At 40.4% G+C, this 27,479-nt stretch overlaps 1 protein-coding gene across 1 annotated transcript; it reads right to left on the bottom strand.

The window, feature by feature from the left end:
• Positions 1 to 483: 483 nt before the first annotated feature.
• On the bottom strand, positions 484 to 25,991 carry LOC137299056 (uncharacterized). The gene is made up of 2 exons (XM_067831541.1): positions 25,888 to 25,991; positions 484 to 4,857 (listed from the first exon to the last, which is right to left on the bottom strand). The coding sequence occupies exon 2, from the start codon at positions 4,798 to 4,800 to the stop codon at positions 3,619 to 3,621; it is 1,182 nt and encodes a 393-aa protein (XP_067687642.1). The 5' UTR covers positions 4,801 to 4,857; positions 25,888 to 25,991; the 3' UTR covers positions 484 to 3,618.
• Positions 25,992 to 27,479: the final 1,488 nt, after the last annotated feature.

The following is a 27,479-nucleotide window of genomic DNA, read 5'->3' as shown; positions in this document are numbered from 1 at the left end:
TCTGGCGTGGCGTGGCGTGGCGTGGCGTGGCGTGGCGTGGCGTGGCGTGGCGTGGCGTGGAAAGAGTCGTCAACTTTTAAAGCATTTGCCTCTCAAAGCCGTTAACGTTATGCTGAAGGAACTTTGTCTGCTATTCTATTATTTTCAGTGTACCCAGCTTACAGGCGATGCATTATTTTCAATGTACCCCGCTTACAGGCGATGAATTATTTTCAATGTACACCGCTGGGAATTCCAAACTCTTCTGGTGCGTCATGGTAGTACTTCTTTGTCTCGAATACCATTAAATCACGCATGATGCACGGAAATTATCGATGTTTTGCGATTGAAAATCGATGTAAGGGAGATACGTCTATATCTGTTTACCTTGTGTCGTCTGTAACATGTGCCCATTGCCCCCTCGTGACCAGTGAACAACTTATAATGTCTCATATGTTCATACACCCAGCACGGTCCCAACAACAACAGAGACTCAACACGAGGTCGCTGTAAGGCACTTTAATATACATGCTGCTAGTGCAATACATGGTCATACAGTAGTTGAATGACGCCAATACTGCTGTCATCTCTTGCATATAAAGGTAATGTCAGGACATCTTGCATAGAACATGATGCAAGTTTATGAACTGTCGATAAACCAAATATGACACTAACCGAACTAAAAAGGTGAAACATTCAAAGATAATCGAAACAGTGATTATACCATCAAGGATTACCGTTATCCTCAGAAACGTATTGCCCACAGGGCGAGTGTGAACATAAAATTACTTTTAGTAACTTTCACCGATCATTACATTCTAATTTATTGGCGCCAACTGGTCTTCTGCTGGTGGAGATCTGTGGTTACGTAACAACACATTAACATATAGTTGGAGACAATCATTGTTCCAGCAACATCAATGCTTCGAACATTTCTCAGGAAAATACGCAAGGTTTATAAGGTAAATAATCTACGATGTACGTCATCTGTCCAGGGCGAATACAATGTATTGTTCCGAGGGTATGTGCAGGCGCAGACCGTTTGTTACGCCCTGCCTAACTGTGAGATAACGGCAACATTTTGTTTGTTGATGGGGACCAAGTGTGCGTGCGTGCGCGTGTGTGAGCATATGTGTCTGCATGTCTGTACTTGTACACGTGAGTGGTCTGGTGTCGGTGTGTATGTGTGAGCGCGTGTGTGTATGTTTGTGTGTACACGTGTGTGTTCCGATGTCGGTGTGTTAGGGTATTTAAGGTAGGGAGTCTCACGAATGCGTATGAGTGAGTGAGCTCATGTATGTGTATGTGCTGTCCTTGTACACGTATGTGCGTGCTTGCGTGCGTGCCTGCGTGCGTACGTGCGTGTGTGTGTGAGTATCTAGGGTAGGGTGTCCTACGTCTGTGTGTAGGTATGTATGTATGCATGCATGCATGCATGCAGGTAGGTAGGTAGGTAGGTAGGTAGGTAGGGATGGATGGATGGATGGATGTATATTTGTGTGAGAGCGTGCATGCGTGCGTGCGTACGTACGTGGGCACGTGCGTGCGTGTGTGTATGTGGATGTTTAAGTCTGGTTTACTTTGTCGACACCAGTAGGCAATCCTGACACCTCGAAAATACTCCTGTATGTATGTATGTATGTATGTATGTATGTATGTATGTATGTATGTATGTATGTATGTATGTATGTATGTAAACGTACGTGTATACGTGTGGGTTTGTGGATCGGGTTTATGGTCTAGGGATCTTAGGAAAGCGTGGACGCATGCGTGTGTACCACATGTCTCCAGTCAGAGGGTACGGGCAGTGATTTGAGTAAATCATTCATTGACGTAAATCAGCATGCCCTACACTATACACTGCGTTATTGTGTCTCAAAATGTCACATACCGAGCAATAATTACGTGAAGACCCTTACTGGAATACGAGACAGGTGTTGTAACATTCGGGGACACGTTTTGTCCAGTTTTTCCGGTGAGCTCCATCACAATGGGGAAGCTGGGTTGTAAGGCGCGTTTACAATATGCCACCCATAAAAATATTGTAAATTGTCTCATACCTGTTCGTTTCGAGTGAAATGGTATAATCACATTATGCAGTAAAGAATAAAACAATCAAACACCTATGCCAGTAAGCACGTTACTGCTGTTTAACTTGAATTAGAAGGAAATCAGAATGGAATTTAAACAGAAAATAGCAACATGCTGAAAGAACGTTAAACAAACCTTTCATTGAAAATCCACATTCCGACTTCGTCGCCATAACATGAAAAAATCTAATTTACATCAATATCACAGATTACGCGATGACATGATAACACAATAAAACTGAGTGAATGAGTTGGGTTCAACCCCGGTATTCCAATTATATCATGGGTTGTAAGCTTACCGTGGAAGCCAGAATTAATGGAGCCATGATCCTTCATCTCCTTGTTGAAACAAACAATCACAGGTAGGTCTTTGACAAACCATAATCAGGGTGAACTTGGGAATCGAGCCGTTATATTCCGGCGCGATAAAGGGACGCATCACTTCACAGTTAATTGCGTCGCTTTCGGCAACTGTACCATCCACTAAGAAACAAATAATAATATACGTGCTGATGTTGGAATTACTGAAACCAGTTTGACTTAATGTGAATAGTTTTGTGACATTTTGAGTTTGGCACTTTTCACATTTAATCAAATACATTACCCTCCGTTCTCCACATGTGTATTGTCGTCATTAAGGTATAATAGGCCAGTAAAATATTTTATATCACTTATGTTTAAATAACGCATCTGAATTAATTGCAATAATGACATTTCCGCCAAGTTTTGTCGAAACGTCTTTTACTAACAGGGATCAAACTCGGTTAGGTGTCTTTGCATGTGTATATAATACCATCATATGTCAGTCAAAGCAACTGGTGTTTGTATTATTCCTGCATGGTTCAATACGTAAAATCGTTCAGTAAGTAAACTTGGTTACAATTATACTGTATAGAAATGAAATATGTACATCACAGAATATGGGAACATTCTTAAGAACCTATCCAAAATACACAAGTCCTCTCTGTCTGTAGTCACTTGAAACATCAAATAAAAGGGATCAGAGCCTTCTTCAGATGAGTCAGCCTTCTTATCACATTTTCTCACGATAGTGAAGTCTGCCACATAAAGCGTTATCAGTGTATATCGGCTACCTTCTCTGTGTGAACTATAAATACAAGTTCAGATTTGTGTAAACCGAATACAAAGAACAGCTTGGTGGAAAAATATAGTTGTAGCATGGCACAGCCTGCAAAATGTCATGTTGTCGTGTTTCGTAATAAAAAACCCAAACCTTTCACATAAAACGAGTGTTCGAGCCTAAACGCGACATATTCGGTCATTTTTTTTCAAAGACAAATGTCAATATTAAAATCACTACATACAACGCTTACTAGTTTCACTTCCCATTGTAAGTGTGACGTAGTGCTCAAAATGCCACCTTGGAATTGAAAAGATTGTCAATGTTCTTCGTTCTTCAACACATATTTGCAGAAACCTGCTAATAGCTCCAGTTCAACTGGAAAGTGGCCAACGGTGAAGTACTGAAACTTTAATCAAGACGAGATTAATCAATTTATCAAACCTCTCCATTTTGTCGTGACTCACTTCATAAAGATATGCTCGTTTTGGTCGAAAACCGATTCCTACTAGCTTGCCGATTTATGGCCATTAACAAGACCGCCACCATCACTATCAGCACTGTCAACACTATAGAGAAGAGACTTATGTAAATTGATATCCTGGCTCTCTTAGCTCCCTTCTTCTTCTCACCATCTCTGTAAGCTTTGGCGGACATCAATGCATAGTAAATGGCCAAGGCACCCAATGGGAAATTAAAGCATAGTGTTACGAGGAAGGCAACGGCGATGTTTGTATTAGGAATATCTGGAATCTGAGATTCAGTAGACTTGGAGACTTCAGAACCATGTTCATTTCGGTCTATATCCTGGTCCTTGGGAACAAGGGGTTGTACAATATCCTTTTTGGGTGGACCAGAGGGCTTCTCTGAAGGGTACTTCCCGTAGGGCTGTACTAGGAATGGCTCCTGATCAGTGGATTCTGTCGCAGGGGCGGTAGCAGGAGATGAAGGCCCTGATGCTCCATCTGGTTCTTTGAGCTCCCTTCTGTTCAAGGCAATAGTCCCAGAAGGGGGTTTATCATCTACAGCCTCATATTCTATCGGAGGACCAGGTGTACATTTGCCTTCCAGTGTATCGTTGTTAGTATTTTTTGAAACCTTTTCTTCAGTTGTAACACCCTCACACATCGCCTTTAGGTCAGATGACGTGTTATCATCTTGCGAGGTGATTTGACCTGTGGGTTTCTTGGAAGCCTTTTGTGAATCATCATTGTAATTGGCTGCATATTCATCCATGCCGTCCTTACATTCATCCAGGGTGAGCCCAATGTCCGATTCTGAATATCCTTCTTGTCTTGGGGCTTCCACATCATCACAACTCTGCGCATTGATGGGAATGCCAGTATCGTTTGTCTCTTTCCTAGACTGAGGACCTTGTTCCATTATTTCGTGTGGTGGCTCCGTGGTTCTCTCAGATATGTCCATGTCTACCTCTGACAAGTTCTTTAGACCCAAACTCTCTGCAACGTGTGACCTAAATCCTTCTTCTTCCTCTTCACGAGAAGAACGACTCTTCGGTGAGCTGTCTGTGCTTGAGGTACCAAATGTAACCTTAGTTCCTTTCGTTTTAGGTGAACGCTTTAAAGGAGCCACACCAGTCCCATCTGCAGGCAACGAGGTGTCTTTGCCGTCAAATGAAGTATAGTCCATTACCTGATGGAGTTTTATTAACGGATGTTCTTATCTCCGGAGAATCATCTTTGACAACTGCAAAGGAAGAAAGATAACATTAGGAAATGTTCCCGTCGTGCTTACATACGAGACAGCTGCTAATGCATGATGCCATGCTTTATAAACAGCCAAGAGATGTTATTATTCAAACATAACATTATTCAGTATATAAACAGATGGAATAAACACTGGGGTGCGATGAAGAAAACAAACCAAGCCTCAAAATTCTGTGATGTGACTGTTTCATGTGGACTTGACGGGGAATAAGTGTGGAACTTGAAACGACCTATAGTCAACACTGACGTCATTGACGGAGAATTCAGACTGTCAGAGGATGGGACTGTTGCTCCTCGATACTTAAAAAAAGACGTGGAGAGGTGGGAACATACTGGCTGCTGCTGCAGCAGCAACCGGCGTTTGGAATTTGCGCGATGGGTGATGCTAAGGCTATTAAGATTGAGTGATAGACTGTATCAGCATTAAAGGTGTGTTCATGAGTGTGGTGCGAGAAGGACAGATTACAGACGAGTGCAGGGTCGACATTATCACTCTAAAGTCAACGGCATATAAAGATAGCTGAAAAATGAGCTAAGGTTGACATTATGTTATTGTGAGAAGGACACAAGGATACTCTAAACATATTATTGGAAATAATACTCCTGGTGACGAACAGTTTTTTAACCGTCACTGTAATTTACATCGATTTATATTGGGTTGGTATTCAATTTAATGCCATACATGATTTTTAAGGTCACCCATTTTCCATGTGATTAACGAAGACTGTTGCATGATCTTAAGACGTTGACAGTCCCTTGTGCCTCTTTTGCCAACACACGAAAATACCACTGATGCAGCTATGAGATAACTCGTAATAGCAAATTTCTGTTAGATTGATAACATGAATGAACTCGTGAGAGGCAGGTGTTATATACTTCACATACTTATATACTTAATATATACTTCACATTTAGACTGACCGTCTGGTATTCCGGGTGACTGGTGACGGTATAGAGTGGAGTGGATGGATGGGGGAATGTTCAGCCATATCAGCAATTTGAAGAAAGTTTTCTTTCCGAAGCAAAGAAAAACAATCATAAAATTTATGTAACCAAGTATCTTCTCTGACTGCAACAGATCTATAATTCTGCGATGAAAAACTAGGGACAAATTTAATTCCATTTTTAATGGAACCCGCTCCGTCCAACCCAAAATTAACAAATAAACAAATAGCCAGTCCCTTGGCATGGCACTTTGAAAGGTGGGATCGATTTAGATGAACGCGCAAGGTACCAGAATGTCTTCCTTACCCTTCCCATAGATAACATATCTGTTGTATCTGAAGCAATAACACACACCGAGACCTCGTCGTAAGAAACACCACATGAATCTGCAAAGTGCAGAAACAATTCCGTGGCACGTCAAGATTTCAGTCTGTGACGCCAGACGCATTCAAACACCGTCTGGTACAAACAGCCATAAAGATAATGGACTTGTTAAAATTACTTCCAAATAAGATAAGGAGACACCAGGGATATATTATTAAGATATCTTTGTGCTATATAGACAGCAAAGTGAAGGCATTGGGCAAATACCGTAATTCCAAACAATGTATCTCACCCACTCGGAATTTTACGGATGATCTTCACCTTTATATAAATGCTTTATGACACGTTCGTTTGTGAGTAAAAGTCGTTTAGAATAAATACCTTAAATGGTAATTATATTGTTCATTAGCGTATTTAAGAAAAGTAGTATTTATCAATTGAATGATATATATTTATCACCTGTCACTTCCAATGTGTCTTCACATCAGAATAAACCTCTCATGTATTCATGATTTAAATATACCATCTTTTAGTGTTTTCGCACACAGGATATCAACATACAGTTTATGGCCAGCTATGATGCCATCAAATGAAATACATGTTATGTTTGGAATTACTCTTTGAGAAGTATTTATTACTGGACCAAATTTGATATGTATGAAGTATTTCTGAACGTCTCGTGATATGAATCAAAGTTTGTTGAATATGGATCAATTGTTGCTGATATTGGATACTGACTCATTACCATTTGCCTGCGCGTTGCGCTATATCTGTAGCAGTACTCCACAAATCCAACAATACAAACGCATTTACGGAACCGATACCAAACTGCCACCTTAACCACTCTCCCAATTCAACCAGAGACACGTCCAGCTTTGCCTCCACTTCGTCGTCATGCATGGTTGAAGAGAAGACAAGGACAATCTACAGCAAAGAAATACATTTGCAGCAGTAAATACCTGCCCACACGTTGCATGTGTTTTACCAGACCGTCTCTTCAGAGAACATGTCTGTGATAAGACGAACCACACCTACGACAGGACCAGAAGCAGTCGACACAACATCCACAGTGTGGTTTCAATGTGCTATAGTGTCTTGTATGCACTACATAGCCGCTCTTAACATTCTTGACTGAGTTCTTATTCCAACCCTCCTTCGTGGAATGTCGCTCTGCTTATCAGGTTATCAGGTATCCGTAACATTGAATTTGTTATGATAAAACATTGATGAGACGAATAATTATTTCAACATCACTTTGTATGAAGTACATTTTGCATAAGTATACAATATCAAAATCTGATACAGTGATCGTCGTATCTTTTTATGTTAACGTTCCGCTGTCTATAGTACGGTCAACAGGGCTGTCTACCCAAGTGATATTTTATCAGACACATTACCCTATACCTGTAACGGCAGTGACACTGGATACACCGCTCCAAGAATGCAGTGATAATGGCAAACCGATTTCAGACGGAGAAGAACTGTGTGATTCTTATCACGAAATATAAAGGCTCCCAGTAGTGTAACACGGGCGGGTCTGTTACGCACATGCCTCTGTTTGCAGTCTGCACACCGGGGAAGTCAAATCATTTGGCACTAAGGGCGCTCAAGTGGTATAAAAGTGGCAGCATGAAGGATTGATCAAGAACAGAACAGACAAAAAGTCTCATCCTTTCTCATTTATATGTCACAGGTGGTTATGACTAATCCACAAACCATTTGCTGAAAACCTTTCTTTATCACATCTTACAAAATGCTTTAGATGATTTCAAACACCCGACGCATACATCCGTCCATGATTATGTGCCATTTATAAGCTCGTTCTAGAGTTTGTGAGATGACTGTTGGCTTTATATTATGTTCACTACCCATATCAGCCTCAGTAGTTGTAACCAGCCCTATTACTCTTTTGACATGCGCACATGCGTTAACAGAAGCTACAGAGTTTTGCCCAATCAAACGAGCATACCTTAGCACACTGGATTGCCCGTGCAAACACTGTGCTACACACAATAGCTTAAAAGCAGCGGATCACACGATCACTTGTTGCAAAGGCGCCAAGCACTTTGAGGTATAGAATTGAGAATTGTAGAATTTTCAATACAGGTTTGTCTGAATACGAAAATAATTTTAACTGGCATGGCAAGCAAACACGCAGAAAATACAAGATGCAGGTGTTGGCACGTTGGTGCTTGTCGACTCGTGAAAGTCTAGATGACTGAGGAATGCAAAGATCTGAATGACAGAGGAATGACTAATTTGTCTCGCAAGACGCAATCCCATGTCGTCCGATCAGGCAGATATAGATAGGCACAGGCAGGAGTGTCTGTCGTGATGCAGGCAACTTGAAGATATGGTGTAAGGTACATTGGTCTGATGAAAGTGGCTGTCTGCTACACGTACGTTACCGACGCGTACGGCCTTTGTAGAGACGTCAACATGAGGCATATCACCAAGAGATGATCAGTGCAGCTGAAGCCTGTAGCAGTGACTCAGTTATGGTGTTGGATGAGTTACTTATGACTGAAAATTTTAAGTCAGTACTGTACCTGGGACACAAACTGTCAGTGCTATCAACACTAAATAATGGATACCGCCGCCCTGCCACATTTTGAAAACCATCCCCGTACCAGTCGTCTGACATTCATGCTTCACGTCACTTTTCTCGAGTCGTCATCGTTTATTTGCTGAGAAAACACCATCGAAACACTGCCCGCAAATAGACCCGATATCGAACAGCATCCCCAAGCTTGAGCTGGAGATATTTCTGTTCATAATTTACAGAAACTGATGCAGGCATTTCACGAAGAATAGTACAGTCAGTATGAGGAGAAGACTGGCGAAGTTTGGAAGGGCTGACCAGTGGTTGATCACACAATCATAGCAATCAGAATCTGAGATTTGCGGGGCAATCATGTTTGTGTCGTAGGCTTAGGGGCCATGTCTGTGGCGTGATATTGTGTATCATCTCAGACTACAAGAAAATAGTTACCAAGGTTTGTTTGTGTGTTAATGAGAGTAAACTATGTAGTAGGTACTATTATAGTAGGAGAATCAGTTATGATTTTCAAATCATGTGCTACATGTAGGTAGTGGTACTTGGTTAATGCTCATGAGTATATTTGTATTTCACAAGAACGATATAATAAATACAGCTTCACGGGGATTGCTATCATAGCGTTTAGACGCAGACATTGCATTAGGCCATTTTCCATGCGCTCAGAAAGAAGCTTTAAACATCCATTAAGAATGGCCTCTGTGAGTCCTGGTATGTATGTTTTGTGTAGCGTCAGTTGGTTTCAGTCTTACTTGCATGCATGTACGTACAGAAACACCTGCAGACAGATACACAGAGCTGTGGGAAATACCGCACATTGGAGAAATACGCCGATGTTTGTCGCTCCACAATACATGCCCCAAAAGTAATCCTATGTTGTTTGGGTAAAAGAAAACAATCATAATGCTTGATGGTAGAGAGCAAAACAGAATATGCGAAGGAACCCAGAGACTTTCTTCATGTTAATAGATCCTGACACAAATCTTGATTTGCCACATTTTCTAGACTTGCGTGGGCTTTTATGGATATAGTTGCTTCAGGATCTGTATGTCAGATCAGTTTGTCGTGTACTGGCCCTCTCCTTAGACGTACATATGCCATGTCCCGCAGGCTTGTTTAGTTAACGGGTTAATCAGAATAGTCTGCATGTGTAGAACCACTGTAGCATTCACTGAGAAGGAAAGATGAATTTGCTGAGTTGGCTATTTCTGACGTGTGATTTATCATTAGGAGACAGTAACGACGCAGTTGGACATGCATGCGGCCTACTATCAGCACGGCTCAGGTACAGAAAGTCGGGGGCACGATTTCACAAAACCACTTATGGATGTGGGTATGCCATTAGCTCACTATTAATCAAGTAACAAGATCCACGACTCCAGACATCAACACGAGTAATGTCGCTACCAGCTGCCGATTCCATACATGATAACGTACCCTGAGAAACATTTGGCATAACGCGTAGGAGTCACTGCAGGCAGTGGGAGTTATACGTAGGTTTTCAACAAGGGCGTATTTTACATCATCTCGTTTTTACACTCCGTGACGGAAACCTAAAGGCTTCCTTTGAGCAATGTGAAACGTATTGTTGTTTTCATCCTTACGAAATGTCAATGCATCGGAGAAGAGACTGTGACGGTGACATTACGCCAGTTTGAGTCTCCTGAAAGTCCCGCACACAATCCTTGTTGTAAATACTTGAAAATAACAGAGGTTAGATAACACATTCAAGTGGCTTATATCATTAAAAAAAAAAACAATAATCGCCGCCCTCGGGGCACAATAACATGGAATCTACCAAGTCTCCAATCCTGACTACTCGATCAATTTGGACGCCTCTAGCGACATCCGGAACCCGAGTTCAGTGAGTGAGTGAGTTTAGTTTTATGCTGCTTTTAGCAATATTCCAGCAATAACACGTCTTGGGACACCAGAAAATGGGCTTCACAGATTGTACCCATGTGGAAGCCCTGTTCAGATTCTATAGATCGCAGTGCTATAAATATGCTATACAGACAAACGAACCATAATACAGCCAATCACAGTCTAACACAGCTTAGTATAGGACCTTTTGGGTACTATATATAATGGGCAATCACATGTTTCTACCATTTGTACTGTGTGCTGATATTGTCATAATTTTGGTGCAATTTTGGTTGATTTTTAAACCAAGCTAATGTCGGCATACAACAGTAAACGTCTTCACATTACAATATTGATTGTCGGTATCAGTAACTAAAGTGGAAAGATTTCAGGGTTCCTTTCTGACTCACTTAATGCATTCAACACATTTGTAGTCTATTCGGTGTATTAACGAAACTCAAAATTAGAAGAAACATCTCCGTGTTCTGCATCTACTGATAGCACACATTCACATACTGACACAAAATCACATGCTTCAAGTATAGCTTTATGTCAAAAGACATGTCAAAGGTCAAAATGCACAGTTTGTTTATTCAAAAATAATTATATAGATTAGTATACTTGCCAAACCTAAGCAAGCTGAACGAGTAAATGGATGGATAGATCAACTGAATAGTTTACACGTTAAAGTAACCGAAAAATAACATATCGTGGTCGTTGTGACCTCAACACAGGAAACAGTTGTAGACATATAACACACATACAGTCAGGTTGTTCGTACCCTGGGCGCACACTGTTATATGTTTCATGTTGTTTGTGACGTTTATCTGCAGGAGTCCTAGGTTACAGGGGGAGATAAGGTTTGAGACATTGATGAGCTGTGTTGCTTGCTAGCTTGTTTTCATCATTCCCATCGAGGTACACACATTTACCGATAATTCGGAATGCCTGCATCCGTCTGCCGTCAGACATCATGCGTCCTCTTACAATACATCAGAAACTACGTCATAATGTTTGCCAGTTCTTGTGTTGAGTTAAAGGCACAGCCAGGTCAAGATTTAAGCACGGGTACGTTGTACTAGTCGAATGCAACATCATCAAGACATTTGGCCTGTTGCTTGTAGAACTCTTCCTCTCATTTATCGGGGAAGGAGACATTATGTAGCTACCACTGTAACTATTTCAGTAAGTGGTTAACCTGCAAACCCTCTAATCCGGACCGCTGACTCAAGCCTGCTGACACCCTTGTCAACGCCACTTTATATGTAAGAATGTTCTCATCTCTCTCATATGAGATGTCCACGGTTTTGTCTGTCTCATCTGTCTGTTAATTCATAATTATATCAAGGTCCTGACGAGTCCACATTTAGTACCATGCTACCCCACACCAAATGGTCTGTTCCTACCAGGTGCCCACTTTACTAAGATTCCAGAAGTTGTACAAAATTTCTGCTTTGCGAATTGTACACTGGACGTGAATGGAACGTATTCGTTACTGAAATATACATATACGTCAGAAGGATTGCAGAAATATGAAGAAGAAATATGAACATCAACGACTTTCAGTATAACAATGCCATATCATAAGAATGACTTAAGGAACTGGTAGTGAATGTCCAGTGGGTACCCAAGTCCACCTCCACACAAACCCCGTACCACTCTCAGCCCCACTACAAGTATCAATCTATCCTGAGTTTCATCATTGCTGGAACATCCGGTCGCCCATTTCCTACAATGCTGTCATCGTGTCCACATGTCCTTGGCCTTGTTAGCTGGAGATACGTGATGACGTGATGACATTCAAATAAAGTTACTTGTACTGCAAGCGTTTCTTCTACGATTTCATGGAGTTAAAGAACATCCTCATTTCTGTTCCAGTATTTAGTCAACAATGACACGTATAATTATAATAGGTTAAGGAACATCCTTCATATTAGAATATGTTGTCAAGCATCGCTTTTATACTTTAAATACTATTCACAATATGTTATGTAACATCAGCTTCCTTCATATTACCATAGTTTATTTGTCATGACGTAACATACCATGTAGGTATATACCGTTCACAAGATATTAAGAACCATTTGACTCATCCACATTACTCAGATGTCTGTTTCATGGCACCATACAAGTGCATTCATAATATAACCCATTTATTATGGTCACATGAAAGAACCGCGTGTTTCGTACATTCTTTGAGAAGTATAATGTTTTCCACTGTTCCCATTCGCACGAGGACCATGTTACGTCGATTTCCCCAGAAACAACAGTATAGTATTACACAGTTACCAGTGCAAACAAATGAAACATTTCAGAAACAAAAAGTATGTCTGTTCACGGCTCGCTGCTGGTCTTAGAACATTCCACATAAAAACAAACAGAGTTTTCCCAATTTCTTCACAAGCACAACACAGAACAACACATAATTTAAACAACTACTAAACTCTAACCCATACCTACTGACATGAGAAGAGAGGAAGCGGGAACAGACACAATAGGAAATAGAAATTTCACACTCGGAGACCCACACTTTGTTGCTACAGTGGAGGAAGGAGTTTGAAATACGTCCTGACAATCACGATGACTTGAAGTAGTGTTTGTCTATGAAAACGTGAAAAGCACACAAGAATAAACGTGCAGAGAGACGCACGTGGCTTACATTATTTGGACGTGTACTTACATACCCCCAGAACATCTGTCTAGATGAACGTAGAGAGCACACTATAGGTGGAGGAGAAGAGTATCTATATCTAGCCAGAATAACATTGCAGCGGGTCAGATGAGTTTGTTTAAGCCTTAAGGAATTTGAAACCCTTGACTTACCAATCAGAATCAGATAATGTCTAAATCCATGGGAGAATAATAAAGTAAAGTTTCTTCGACTGATCATTTGGATCTATCACATATACACATACCTTTTTGCTCACTGTCTACTTTTATGAATTGTCAACATGGACAGATTGCATCGTCTGCATATCGTCACAAACACTTCCAATCCAAGTTTGTTCATAAATTTTGTTTGTCACACTTTCCCTTAAACATAAGAATGGCTCCATAGTAACCATTATTAAAGTGTTTTAAAACTAAAATGGATCGCGGCTACATCACCCAAGGCCTCTGCAATGTGCTGACATTTCCTCATCTGACGCATCAGAATTTATTGAGACAAAGTTGAGTAGCTAAAAATCATCACGGATAGAAATATTGCTGACATAGCAGAGAGGAAGTTAGTTACAAGGGCCATATATACCGGACAAAATAAGTTGGGGATATTCATGTCCGACGAAATTCCAATTCTAATTGTTGTGTTAGATCCACAATTGACAAGTGTGGCAGTTGTGTCAGGATACGATCATTTGTGCAAGAACAAGTGGTATCATCACCGACGTGCCTCGTAAATACACGCCCTTCATATCATGTCATTTTATCATTCATGGGATTATTGAAACTTTTTCGTCGCTTTAACATAATTATATGTAATCTAGTCAGAATAATTTATATGATTGATATATAGTTATCTCACAACGGACCTTCAGCTGGAAAGTATAAGCAGGTGTTCTAAATGGTAACAATATGTTCATTAACGCTATCAGAAGCATGGGATTCGGTACCGGGTATCTGGCGCTTTGCATATGTCAAATCTCCACGGATCGATATATGAATTGTGGATGCAATATCCTCTGTAGGAGAAAGTGTTGCGTACTTCGATACTGTAAAGCTTGAAAGGTTATGTGTCGTATTCGTGAAAGGTGAGTAGGAAAACCTGCTTGGTGAAACAATTAGATATTAACCTTTGCTTTCATGTTACACATTAAACCGAACACGAACACATTATATGACGCACTTCTATAGATCCTTCACCAGAACAGTCTACTGTTTTCACTAAATGTAGATTTTCACTTATTTATATGTTATGTCTCTATGTGTGGTTGCATCGAAGATGAATTTCTTTATTGACTTCGGGGAAACAACTGCAAACCTTATGCAGATGAATTGCAAGTATGGTGCATGTGAGCAGCTGCGGGTTGGTGTAACGTTTTGGTAAGAACTCTTCAGTTTTCCCCGAGTGTCATCATTGATTTACTCATGACAACAATCTTACGAATTTGTTTTACAATATATCAGTTCATATGTAAAAAGTACCTTTAAACATTATGGAATACGTTGCAAAATCCAATTTAGAACTGTTGATTGATGTAGTGGATACAGTTACACACGTCAGTCTAAACTTTGATGGCCTGTATATATAAAAGATAACTCGCACTCTCTTTCATATCTATGATCATGAACAACTGAATAAAGTCTACCATCATGGTTATTGCCCAAACAGGAATCAGTGTCTCGCCGTCGGCACATCTCACATGAGAAGGAAATAATGTCACCTCCTTAATGACACCGATACACCAAAACCTCACTGCAAAAGTCTCAAGAAAACATCAACCATTGCAAGAGTATCAGATATCATGCTCAGTACAAAAAAACCTCTTCGCTAACTTGACGATCAGCAAGCCAACAAAGTTATTGAACCGTACATTCAGGTGCCGTCTAACACAGACATAAATTTGCCGAGTCCTCATCGTGACAGGCGTTAAGCAAACACCAAGCATATATATTATCGCATATATCTTAGGGCGTGTAAAATAAATGACGAGAATGACTACTGGAAATTAGAGAAAGACGAACCAGCTTTTCATCACTGGTATGTGGTTTTTTGTCAGAAATGAAGCATTGCGACACATGCACATAAATCACATTCCTGAGTGACGCTGACCTACAAAGCAAAGGCATGAAATTACCTGTCTGTCTCGTGGTACAGGCTGATGGTGCAACATGTTTAAAGGGACCAAGATTACATACATCCGTCTCTTGAAGTAGGTGAAAGTTTAGTGTGTCGATCAGTGTACGGTGAAACGCTTTTGGAGGAAATGGTTATAGATCAGCATGAAAGAAAACACGTTTAAATACTTACGAAGCACCGCGGCTTTTGAGTCTTCAGATCCAATTATGTTGAGTTTTGCTGATTTAATGGATCTCTTGTAGTGCTGATATTCAACCACTGACTTTTATCAGTAAGCAACTTTGTTAGACAATGAAAGTCAATATGGTGGTGACATTGTGAGCTTCTACAGGTTTGCATGATCCACCTTTTAAACGTGAATACATTAGGTGATGTTTCTTATGAAGTTGAAAATGAATATATTAACATAGGGTACGCTCAAATTCCATTTCCTCTGCGCATGTGTGTCCCGTATCACTGACTGTCATTAACGTAACGGTTTTGGCAGATAACGACAATGCCAGGGCACACGTAGTCTGTCACATTCCCTGAACCATGTCATTTTTCTCCAATGATCAAGCCCAGGGCCGAGATATTCTAACCTTTCTTAGCGCTAAGATAGTCGTACGTTAATGTTGCACTTACGACTATTTTATCGCTAAGAGAACTTCTGGATCCTGAAGAATGAAGCAAGTCTAGATTTTCCTCAGGTTCAGGTTTCTGAACCTATCGACTCACTGGGTTCATTTTCATTTTAAATGGAATTAATTGTGGTTATAAAAACTATATATCTTTAGGGACTAAGCGCTAGTCGATGACATACGTTGCAGGAAGATGTACCTGTGGCTCTTACCCTCCTCTATTGATCAACTCGTGTTATTCCGGGACAAGCCTGTTCTTGGCGGTCACGGAAAGAGCCGTTAGAACTATTTGTCTATTTGTGCAGAGTGTGCTCATCCTCGAGTACCCGCTGGCTTTCCCCGCAGTAATCGGCAGGAGTTTAGTTGATCCGTTGGATGGTTGTCGTATGATTGTACGAGTGTCTGGTTCTAGGGCACGACAATGTGGCCCACTAACCAGTAAGACACTCACTGGTGTACGTATGAACAACTATATGACACTGAAATATTAGATTATCGAACATGACGTTCATGTCACAGATTACACACGCATGCACACACATGAACGTTACGGAACATGTCGGAGCAGTAATGTCGAATCTCGAAAACCCCCATCAACCACTCTCATGAAAATACCATTTGAAGCAAACACCCACATCTGAACGAGTAACAGATCAACAATTACAGATGCCTTTCATACATTATTGAGCAACAATTTAATTAGGGAACTAGCTCTATGAAGAAAAGAAAAACCCTTTAATGCGTGAAAAGTAAACGTAGCTTCGTCTTGAAATAGAACCGAGTTATAAAAAATATTTCAGTCAGTGCCTCATTCCAAGACATTCACCACAAGACTCTTGCAAGTTGCATTCCTGCATTGCAGTTATCGCCATTGCATTTTCTTGAGTCATAAATTCCTGTCCCAAAACTGGAAAAGAATATATCTGATGTATATTCCAGACTGGACTTCAGTCGGTCTGGAGCACATTCTGACTGACAAAAAGGAGCAACGGAAACACAGACTTGGTCTGTGCGGTATAAATACCAAAATAACACGCGTGGTTCCGGCAGGTTTCTTTTAATGACATAATCTGAGATGTTCGGCATGTTCGTATGAGCGAAATACAGCCATGGCTACCTAGACTTGCTACTGATGTGGAGTTATTGAGCTCATGGCATAAATAGCAGACATAGAGGATCTGCCTTAGATCAATGTTAAGTTTTGTACCTGTCAATCGGTTAAACCTCTGTGTAATAATAAAACATAATATTTAGGATAGATTACTTCTTTATTGCAACAGATGCCACGCGTTCGGTGTAGATGGTAACACCATCATCAAGCAATTTATACACAACTTTTTGCACAAGAATATGTACATGAAGGGTATTACACATGTTTAAGTTTATACAGTGGAAGATTGAAGAGGTTGAAGTACAGTGTGATGACATTACTGATGGTAGCATCTACACCCAAAAGCTGTCTATCCATAAAAAAACTTTTCTCTTCATCACACCTGCTTCTACATGCAACTTAAAGAAGAAGTGTGTTTAGCATTGTTAGATAATGGTTTTGCTGCTACACTTAAGTCAGAGTAGGTTTTTCTGAGGTGTGAGCAAAACCTGCTTCTGAAAACTTGTCTTGAATGCTTATGAAAAAAATAGCTATTGCTTAAACAGATATCTTATCTCAAAACTTTCGAAATAAAAGGTTTCACTGACACTTATAATAGTTATGCGTACCTGTAATCAAAATTCCGTAATGTTAAACAATTTAAACTGCCCTTATTGTTGTAAATACAGGGGTATTGTGGTAGGTTACAGAAGGACATTGGAGGGTAAAGGCCATAAATCAAGAAGAAATAAATATACGCCTCGCCATTATCGATCCACAATCGTAACATTACTAAGACCAGCCAGTGAACATTTTTCCCGACATCTGTTGATATTCACTTTTCAAATTTTTATTTTTGTTTCAACCCGAGTAAAATGTGTTATCAAAATGAGCAATTTTGAATTTACAGCATACACAACATGCAGTGTTCGCCGCGAACATATCTTTTGACACGAGTGTGTGTGTGTGTGTATGTGCGGTGTGTGTGTGTGTGTGTGGGGGGGGGTCTTCATTAATGCTTACCTTTCTTTGTCAACATTGCGAACAAGAACGATAATTTGAAGACACTCCTTAGGCCCGTCTTGACATAATTAGGGTGCTATTGTCGTAGGTACACTTCTCTAGCATTATATAACACTGAGCTTTCTAAACATTTTCCAAACAACTAGAAACCTGCTAAAAACAGTGGACCTTGTTTCAGGCGATGAGGCCTAAGTACGTTCTGATCCCAGGTTATCTGCAGCAAATCACTTCCACTTAATTATGATTTCATTGTTTGATTATATGAAGACATGTTCCAATTAAATTCTGCTATTCTTTGATACCTCCTTGAAATCTTCCTGATTATGAAAGGTCTTCTATAGTCATTATTGCAGAACGTCAAAGTTCATTACACAACTATACTTATCGTAACATTGTGGATGATGATTTCAAAATTGCACACTCATGCTCAACAGCACCTAAATAAATCCAAAGGAGGCTAACTTTGTAATGTCGCAGCATAAAGAAACACCAATCGATAGGACACCCTTGTCGTAAACCAGCCTTGGGTTTATAAGCCAGGGTTTATAAACACTGGTACACAGCTGACACACAGTCACCCACTTCCAGAAACAGCCCACGTCCAGAAACATAGGCTTTTTATGTTCTGACATGACCTATGGAAAAAAGCCCTCGTTAATTACTGGAGAAATGCACCGAGGACACCTGTTTCTTGCTCTGCAACCGGCATGGAGCAGCATAACACTAACACTAACGACGTACACTAAGAACGGTAGCGTCAATCTGGTTCACAATCCTAGGTCGGTGAGCAGTACACGCACAGCACCGTACCTTTGTGCAGTGTTTCGTGTATGTTTGTAATCGTAACTACGTACGTAAATATGAACTAACGCTTGAAAATGGTTGCCTATAAATAATATTAATCGTCGATAGTGAACTGCCAAGGCACCTGCCGACATCCGTCCGTGAATGTATTCACAGGTTTTCCTCGGATAGTCATTTCTCTGTGCACATGTGTATCCCTTCGCCTGTCTCCGGTTATATATATATATACTAGCCAGGCCTATTATTTTGCCACGCAACTCTTCCATGTAGAGTGTCTTCTATGAAATGTTATGAACATGAAAAATGTACATTCAGAAAAAGCAATGTTTGGAGCAGTTCAGCATGCCACAGGCATGAATGAGCACATGTCCTTTCTAAGTTGCTTAGCTATTCACATCAGTGAATTGTTAAAGAGAATCCCCATTATATACAGATGCTGCTAGTAATAGTACATCCTGAATATAAGCCCAATCGTACCAGTGGTAACAGCTCACATCACCGGAGTACGAGGAAACAGAGGGGTAAAAGGTCCAACTAATGTATTATCATTAAGCCAGTGATGTCGGATGTGCTTACATTTTGCAGGAAGTTTTTAGAATATTAGTTATTAAGGAGACATTAATTTTAAAAGGGAACCCGATTTTGAAGAACTCTGAGAAAATCAAGAGGATACGCGAAGCTGGCGGTATGGAAGGAAGTTTCGTGAGCTTACACAGATGCTGAGACAGTGATGCTGAGATGTTCCCATACGTCGTCACAACCAAGGTTAAGGTCGTTACCGCGGTCCCACACTCCCTGAGCCACATTATTGCACTAGCTCCAAGTAGCGCTAAGCCGTTAAATGAAGCAAGTCCAGATTTCATCAGGTTAAGGCATCTCACTGGGGCTCCTTTTAAATTTCCTGGGTTTATTTGTTACTGTCAAAAATAAGGGGCTGTATGCTTTAGTCGGTGGTCTCAACTGCCTATGTTGATTTTTAAGAGTCTTCCAGTCTGGGAAACTACTATTATTCATGGTGTATATCGGTTTATGTTGATTAGATTAACAAATGGGTATTAGATGTTTTATGAACAGAAGTGTGTGTTTGAAATTTCTAGTTTCTTGTCGACATACGCGAACTGAGTTGGATGGTTGGAATGGATAAACAGACAAGGAAGCTGAGATGTATGACAAAGCCAGTCATTCATGCGGAGACAGGTGGAGATACAATCTCATATATTGCACACACATATACTATCTAAACAACATAAGGGTAGACTTCATCCTCGAAGACAAGCAGCCGACTGTCGAATCAGACAACCAGTTGTGTATGAAGGAAGTTACACGGAAACAATAACACAAGTCCGCTGGTGCCTGGCGCCTATTTGCTCTGTATGTTGGTCGACCTGGGTACAAGTGAAAATACTCCTGGCGTATATTGTAAAGGTGTTGAGTGAATGAGTGAGTGAGTGTGTGAGTGTGTGAGTGTGTGAGTGTGCGTGCGCGTGTGTGCGTGTGTGCACGTTTAAGCCTGGTTTTCTTTGTCGGCATCAGTAGGCATTCCTGAGACCTGTGCTCCCAACATCTTTGTTAAGCATCGTCGTGCCGTGGTAGTCACATTACATGAGAAAGTGATGCAAACTGTCTTTCAGTTCTGCTTACGCACAAACACAAAACATGTTGCATGTTGCAGAAAAAGGGAAATCAATGAAAATAATAACATATTACAATTCTTGGAATATATGTACATACGTTTACAAATTTAATGAATATATGAAGAGCCAAGTTGGAAATCAAACTTCTTGTGTATGTTTGGCTGATACACAGAAACATACAGATACACAAGAGCTGAGCATGACTTCAATGCAACTTTCATGGTGCCACATAAATGTACAAATATAACGGCTTGAATAACGTTTACGCTGCAAGTGACATTTACATACCGCAGACTAATTGTCACAATCGTTTAGCGAGCATTTACTTGGCGTTTATAATCACTGCCTCATTATCTACAACTGTTGCAGTCATGACGGCCAGCACATCTAATCAGTAGAGGTTTACCGTATTTTTGATACGTTCAAACTACAGCCCCTGCCGTGTGGCTAATAGATATGTCGAAGTGGCCTTCCAAAGAAGAGAGAATTAATCCCAGCAATGTATTCAGTGTACGAAACCAAATTACAAACGTTCACGCAAAGGAATTAGGCATCTGACATTACCATTCATTTTTGTTTGAAACTGCAAATCAAGCTTTGACTATCAATAGCTAAACCGGAATCTGTTTGACTTAAGATAAAGGCATAATATATAAATGTTAATCGCGGCCAAGTCAAAATTATTTTCTTTAAATGGCATTAAAAAATATTACGCGTAACAAATAGAAGTCACGCGCTGATGCCGGAGAAACATTTCACTTTTTTATTTAGCCTTAATGATGTCGATGAACACGGAAACCGGTGCTTAACTATACAATCCGATGTAAAATGAACATTGCACGGGAATGAAAAGTCATTTTAGTACAAATTTATAGAGGAACGGAATGAGAAAAGGGTCAAGAGGTTGTCAGATGAGTTCATGCGTCATGAATTTCACACAGGTCACCACTAGATGCTTGTGTAGGTAAGGCTAAGCGTGTCTAAGTTGTCAATGTAGACATTTCTTGATTTCGTCTGTTTCGAAATTAATGTCAACATGTGCAAATTGAAATGATACATCATCCTGCTACATGGGAAGAGTCATGTGTTGTTCCTCCAACCAGGGGCTGCCACGTCATTATGGAGGAATGTGAAGGACGCGTTCTCTATAATCTGCCATGCAAACACCCATTACTACAGCGACAACTGGCATGTCAGTACCCAGTACAACCAGGCCAGGGATAAAGATCGGTTTTCTGGATGGAAACACATGTGGCAGATCTGAGCTGACACTGTCAGTAAAAAAGCGAAGTAGTACATGGGATATACACATGCCGTCGGTTCTCTCATATCCGCCAAGGTCTGCTGTCTAACCAATGGTCAAATTGTGAGGCCGTGCATGGTCTTCTACCGCAACTATTGACTCTGTAGTCTTATATCGACCCTGTGGTCTTCTGTTGAGTGAGTGAGTGAGTGAGTTTAGTTTTACGCCGCACTCGGCAATATTCCAGCTACATGGCGGCGGTCTGTAAATACTCGAGTCTGGACCAGACAATCCAGTGATCAGCAACATGAGCATCGATCTGCGCAATTGGGAACCGATGACATGTGCCAACCAAGTCAGCGAGCCTGACCCCCCGATCCCGTTAGTCGCCTCTTACGACAAGCTGAGTCGCCTTTTATGGCAAGCATGGGTTGCTGAAGGCCTACTCTACCCCGGGACCTTTACGGGTCGGTCTTCTATTGAAGCTATGCTCATTATGCTTACGCACTTCGTGGTTTACTCTCGAGTCTATATTGTCTCTGCTTAACAGTTGACTATGTGTGGTCTTATAATCAGCATATGCCTAACCATTGACTATGCTCGGTGGTCTTTTATAGATTCTATGCTCAATTATTGACTTTGCAGTCTTCCATTGACTTAGTTATTTTCTGTTGACTATTGACTCTGTGCTGTACTGACTCTATGATCTACTGCCGACTCTATGCTCAACTATGATTTAATGTCGACTCTATTTTCTATTATAGATACAGTATCGATTTGTATGTGATGGTCCTCTAGATCTAAAGTTAACAAAGAGCTTTAAATATGTTATAATGTCGAAATTAAACCGGTATAGAAAACGACTGAGAATGTAAGTCATCGTATGGTTTGGTCACATTTTGCATCAAAATGTCATGCATTTGTTGAATACATTAACTAACACTGAGGTTGTTTGCTCTAAATTACCTTCAACCCAAATGAAAATAATTTAAAACTAAACCAAGAGAAAACAAAAGAAATCGCAAAAAAATCAGTGAGTGTCAAATTTGGATCTATGTTTGTATCTCACTCACGATCAACAGAAACGAAACTGCCTCAGTGAAAATGCCATTCATGTTACAAACTGGAGTCCTTTAAAGTCAAGCATGCCACACAATATCCGCGATATAATTAGAATACAAATCACTATGCATCCTACGCTGCAGATCATAATAACACACGCGCCACACACACACACACACACACACATACACGCACACGCGCCACACACACAGACTCACATACACACACACATACGCGCACACACGCGCACACACACACTCTACCAATTCAGTTAAAGATTCAATGGTAAAGTCTATCGGAAACAGATACTACCTTTTTACAACAACACGGTATTCTACCTCAATACAGATACTTTCCACAACTTTGTCAGACCGTTCTCGGCTGTTTTGGATGATTAAAAATGTGACGTTTATGGGTTGAAAGCTATTTCATGTCCCAAACGACTGAGCGGTAATTGCCTAGAGTCGTATCGTAGACACCCAATGTACATACAGCTATTGGTATGGTACTGATAAACCAAGGATAATAATCAGGAATAATCTGGGATCCGAACCCAACCGACAGCTTATCAAACAAAACAGAGCATATCACTGTGGAGACATCTATACCCTAGACTAACAACTTGTCTCTGTAATAAATATATTTACAGAAGCAACAGTTCATTGCAAAACAGCTATATTTAAAGGAGACCTGAGACTTAATTTTCAGAAACTGTGGAAATATAGACTGCCACACATTCAAGACTTGGAAGACTTTTTGGATATATTTGTTTCAGCGTCGGTATGACAGGCTATCTGTAAGATTCTCTGTTGTATATATACAACCAAGCAGGAGATAGAAGCACCAAAGCATCGTCTACATGTCTGTTGCTCACTGTAGACGTCCTCAAGGACTCTCCGAAAGAGATCACAAACATTCGACAACTTGTTTCCTTTATCATGACAGACAGCATGTATTCGCCTCATGTCTATGTCCCCGTTAGAAGCCCCTATCTTTGTACACCTTCGATTTTCCTTACAGTGAAATCGATACAGCGAGCCAAGAAAACAAACACTCACCATAGCACTATCGCTTGAACAGCTGCTTACATGGGAAAGTAGTCAGCTCACATATTCAGTGCATGTGGTGCTAATGAGAAACACTTGCACATGCTGATATGCACGTGGCATTATAACATGGCATGTGGTGTGATTGAAATGGCATACTACTTTCACCTTTACTAACATTATCATAACTTGTCTAATAACAACGCCATGCAGCTGAGTACAGACATATGCACATTTGTATGAAACATATAAAGTGTAACTAAACAAAATGTCATGGAGTTGATGGATGTAAAACTTACTGTAATTATGAGAATCCATGACGGCATGTCAGAGAAATGTAGAATAAATACCACACTGACGCATTTTCTGGATATTTCAACATTTCTCTGAAACCCATGACCATCAATAAAACGGAATCATCGAGTTGAGGATTAGAAACCGATATCTACAGATGTTGACATGGCATGAGATATTAGGAATGATAAATGTTGATACGAACAAATATTTTCAGTTATAAATAATAACACAGAAGCAACTCCTCGTGCCCACTTCTAGACTAATATAGTAACAAAGCACTGCGCATACTAGCTTCACTTGATTAAAAGTCTCCAAACATTTCCAATGTTTGAATTAAACTAGATACCTGGAATAAACAGAAATGTGATTAGTTACAAAATACCAAAGACTAAATGTATACAGTATATTATCGCCCTTCACATGTGTATTATCAGATGTATTTAAGCCCACACTGAGGAAAACAGAAACATGGCGTCATCATGTGCTGGTGTACTGTTATACACACATGTATATAGCATACAGAATGGATTAAAGTGAATACATTTCGCCCGTTGCTGGCTGACAAAGACTGTGACAAGAGGAGCTGATTTACCTGACATCCACACGTTACCAGTATGATGCTACAAGCTACAGGTAAAGGTATAATATGTGCAGTTCGGTTTCCATGGAAACCCTTATAAGACTTGTTAAATTCACGGTATTGTGAAACAGATGCGTCGACTAAATAACAGGATGTGATGCACAGTAAATGTATCTATATACACACACATATTCTCACACCACCGTGTCATTCATATTCATTACGATATTGAGCTAACAGCATGTAATGACATGTTTAGTGTATGTACTGGAAATGCTGGTATGTAAATAAACATTACGTCTGCTTGTTTGGGGGGAATACAAGGCGTTGGTCACATGAAAACCGATGAGTTGATATCACCACGATAGACCAATGCTTCTATCTACAACAACGACAGCCTCACACCTTCGTCATGGGCTTTAAGATATATATAGTGACAACCACAACGAGTCGACGCATCTCGAGCGGGTTTCTTTACAAGTTAACACCATTCAGGTTCTACATGGGTCATAGCGTTTTATTGTCTTGTACAGTACTAAATTAAGGTGTAATTAACGTTGATAACACCCATCATATGGAATCATCTCCAGATTATAAAAAGATGTGCCCATCCGTAGATCATACTACTATTATAGTCTATTTCGGGTACTCTATCTCAAGGACGTTTCAAAACACACATTTTCGTCAATGCGTGTTCAAGGAAATCACTGTACCTAAGCACTTCTTGTCGAGAGAGCGATACACAATAAGTCTGGTGGGATTAATGTCATGTGTGTATGAGACTGTTGATTTATAGGACCCACGTTTAGTTGTAGCTTGTGAACCTGTTGCTGAGAGAGTATTGACGTCCGTTTATACTCGATACGTTTATCTACCAGCGAGGCTACTAGGCCACTGTACCAACACCTACAGGGTAGTACTACCTATGCTCATAAAGAGTACACATGGAAAGTTCTCATTTACACAAATTATTTACATTGAATATGTATGCATGCCAAAATGGAGCTTTGACTGGAAGTAATGATGAAGTAGTTCCACAATATAAATGATGAAAATGGAAAATTCAAAATATACGACAGTTACAAACTGGGCATGCAAAATGGTTAAAAACACTTTCAACTCACCTTGTGATAGAACACAGTATATAATATGTACTCCCAGCGACTAACCCAGAGTTTACAAACTTACAAGGTGGCTGTCTGCTTTAAACAAGCTGAGCCAACATGTGTTAGCGTTCTCGCCAGCCAAATGATGCAGATGCATACGTTGACACGCAAGCCTTCAGTTGCGGAGCTTGGCTTGATGGAAGCACCAATGAAATGCAACCACGGGCTATCTTGACGCTAAGACCTTGCCAACATTCGGGAAAACTAAGACGTGAATGCTCTGATGTGGAATGCGTATACTAACGGCTACGAGCGGTCGTGTGCGGATTATACGCTTGTTGCAATGGGTACACTCAGGTTAAGACTGATACGGTAATGTTACTGGTGTAATGCCGGGTGATGATGCCCCGCCACTTGAACTGACGTAAAAGATTGTCGTAAAAGATTGCGATACGGTTGTTGCATGCTGTTGCAATACTGTATGGCAGTGATGTTGGAATGCCAACCCTTTGTGTCTCTACTAATCTACTCGAGTTGGGCCTAGGTTTCATTTTAAGAGGAGAATTTCGTTTCCAAAGCGGAACATACTGCCCAAACTCGACTGTCAAAACATTTTTTATTCATTTTGTACAGTGTATATCTGCACTATTCATCTGGCTTGTTGAGACAATCGACAACTGATATCTTCATGACATATCTGTTCATAAGCAACACGTGTTAACAGAAACTGAACATTAGCCCAAGCTGTTACAATATCAGCACGTGCTACAAACGTCATGTCTGGTAAGTAAGTACCCGTATACACCAGCAGATCCAAGGGATACACAAAACGCGTAAGACGAATTTCAAAAGTAAAACTGTAAGGCTGATTCGGACACAAGAGCACACCTGCATTTCTTTCGAGTCAATGTTTTGGACGTGCATCTTCCCTTGTGTCAAGGTCACTTTGATGAACAGTCAAAGGAAGTGAACATGGCTCCATGCACTACTTACAGATAATCCATACGTTCTGGAGCCACTGTGTCTATCCGCTTCCCTGATGTTACAATGGATAAAGTCTCAATCGCATCCTTGTTGAGGCAAACACACCATCGACCAGTGTGTCCACATCGACTCGTCCAAGCTGTCACAAAGTTTACAACTACGACCGACGATCAAGTGAATGGAGAGTAGCAATGTATCAGTATACATACAGTTTTGAAAGTTAGCTCAAATTGTAAACCTTTGCAAAATTTGCCTTGGAGATGCCATTAATTTGAATTTAAGTGACGCGATCTAATAATAGATTCGATGAACCCTAAAGTCATTTCAACAAGGTATGTTAAATTTAGGCATTATATGTTTCTTTGGACAATAGACTCTTTGGGAACATATATCCCCACGATAATCCACCAAATATTACACCATTAAAAAGTACGGAATATTGGATTTACAAGATTGATAAAATGCAAATGATGAATTCACGGAGGAAAGAGATGATGAAGAGAAATGAAGAGAAAATGTGACAATTTATTCCATTTCTCTGGAAATGGTTTATATGTATGGAATAATTACTTTCTCTCACATGCATTAGCACAGGCTAGCGGTATGCTCGCAAAATGGAACATCTG

The sequence above is a fragment of the Haliotis asinina genome, chromosome 10 (genome assembly GCF_037392515.1).
Source record: "Haliotis asinina isolate JCU_RB_2024 chromosome 10, JCU_Hal_asi_v2, whole genome shotgun sequence".
Classification (NCBI taxonomy): Eukaryota; Metazoa; Mollusca; class Gastropoda; order Lepetellida; family Haliotidae; genus Haliotis; species Haliotis asinina.
This window is presented reverse-complemented; position numbering and strand designations above follow the sequence as displayed.

Bases quoted from the DNA above. Each gene is read 5' to 3' on its own strand.
- LOC137299056 (XM_067831541.1), bottom strand. From the start codon at position 4,800: ATGGACTATACTTCATTTGACGGCAAAGACACCTCGTTGCCTGCAGAT.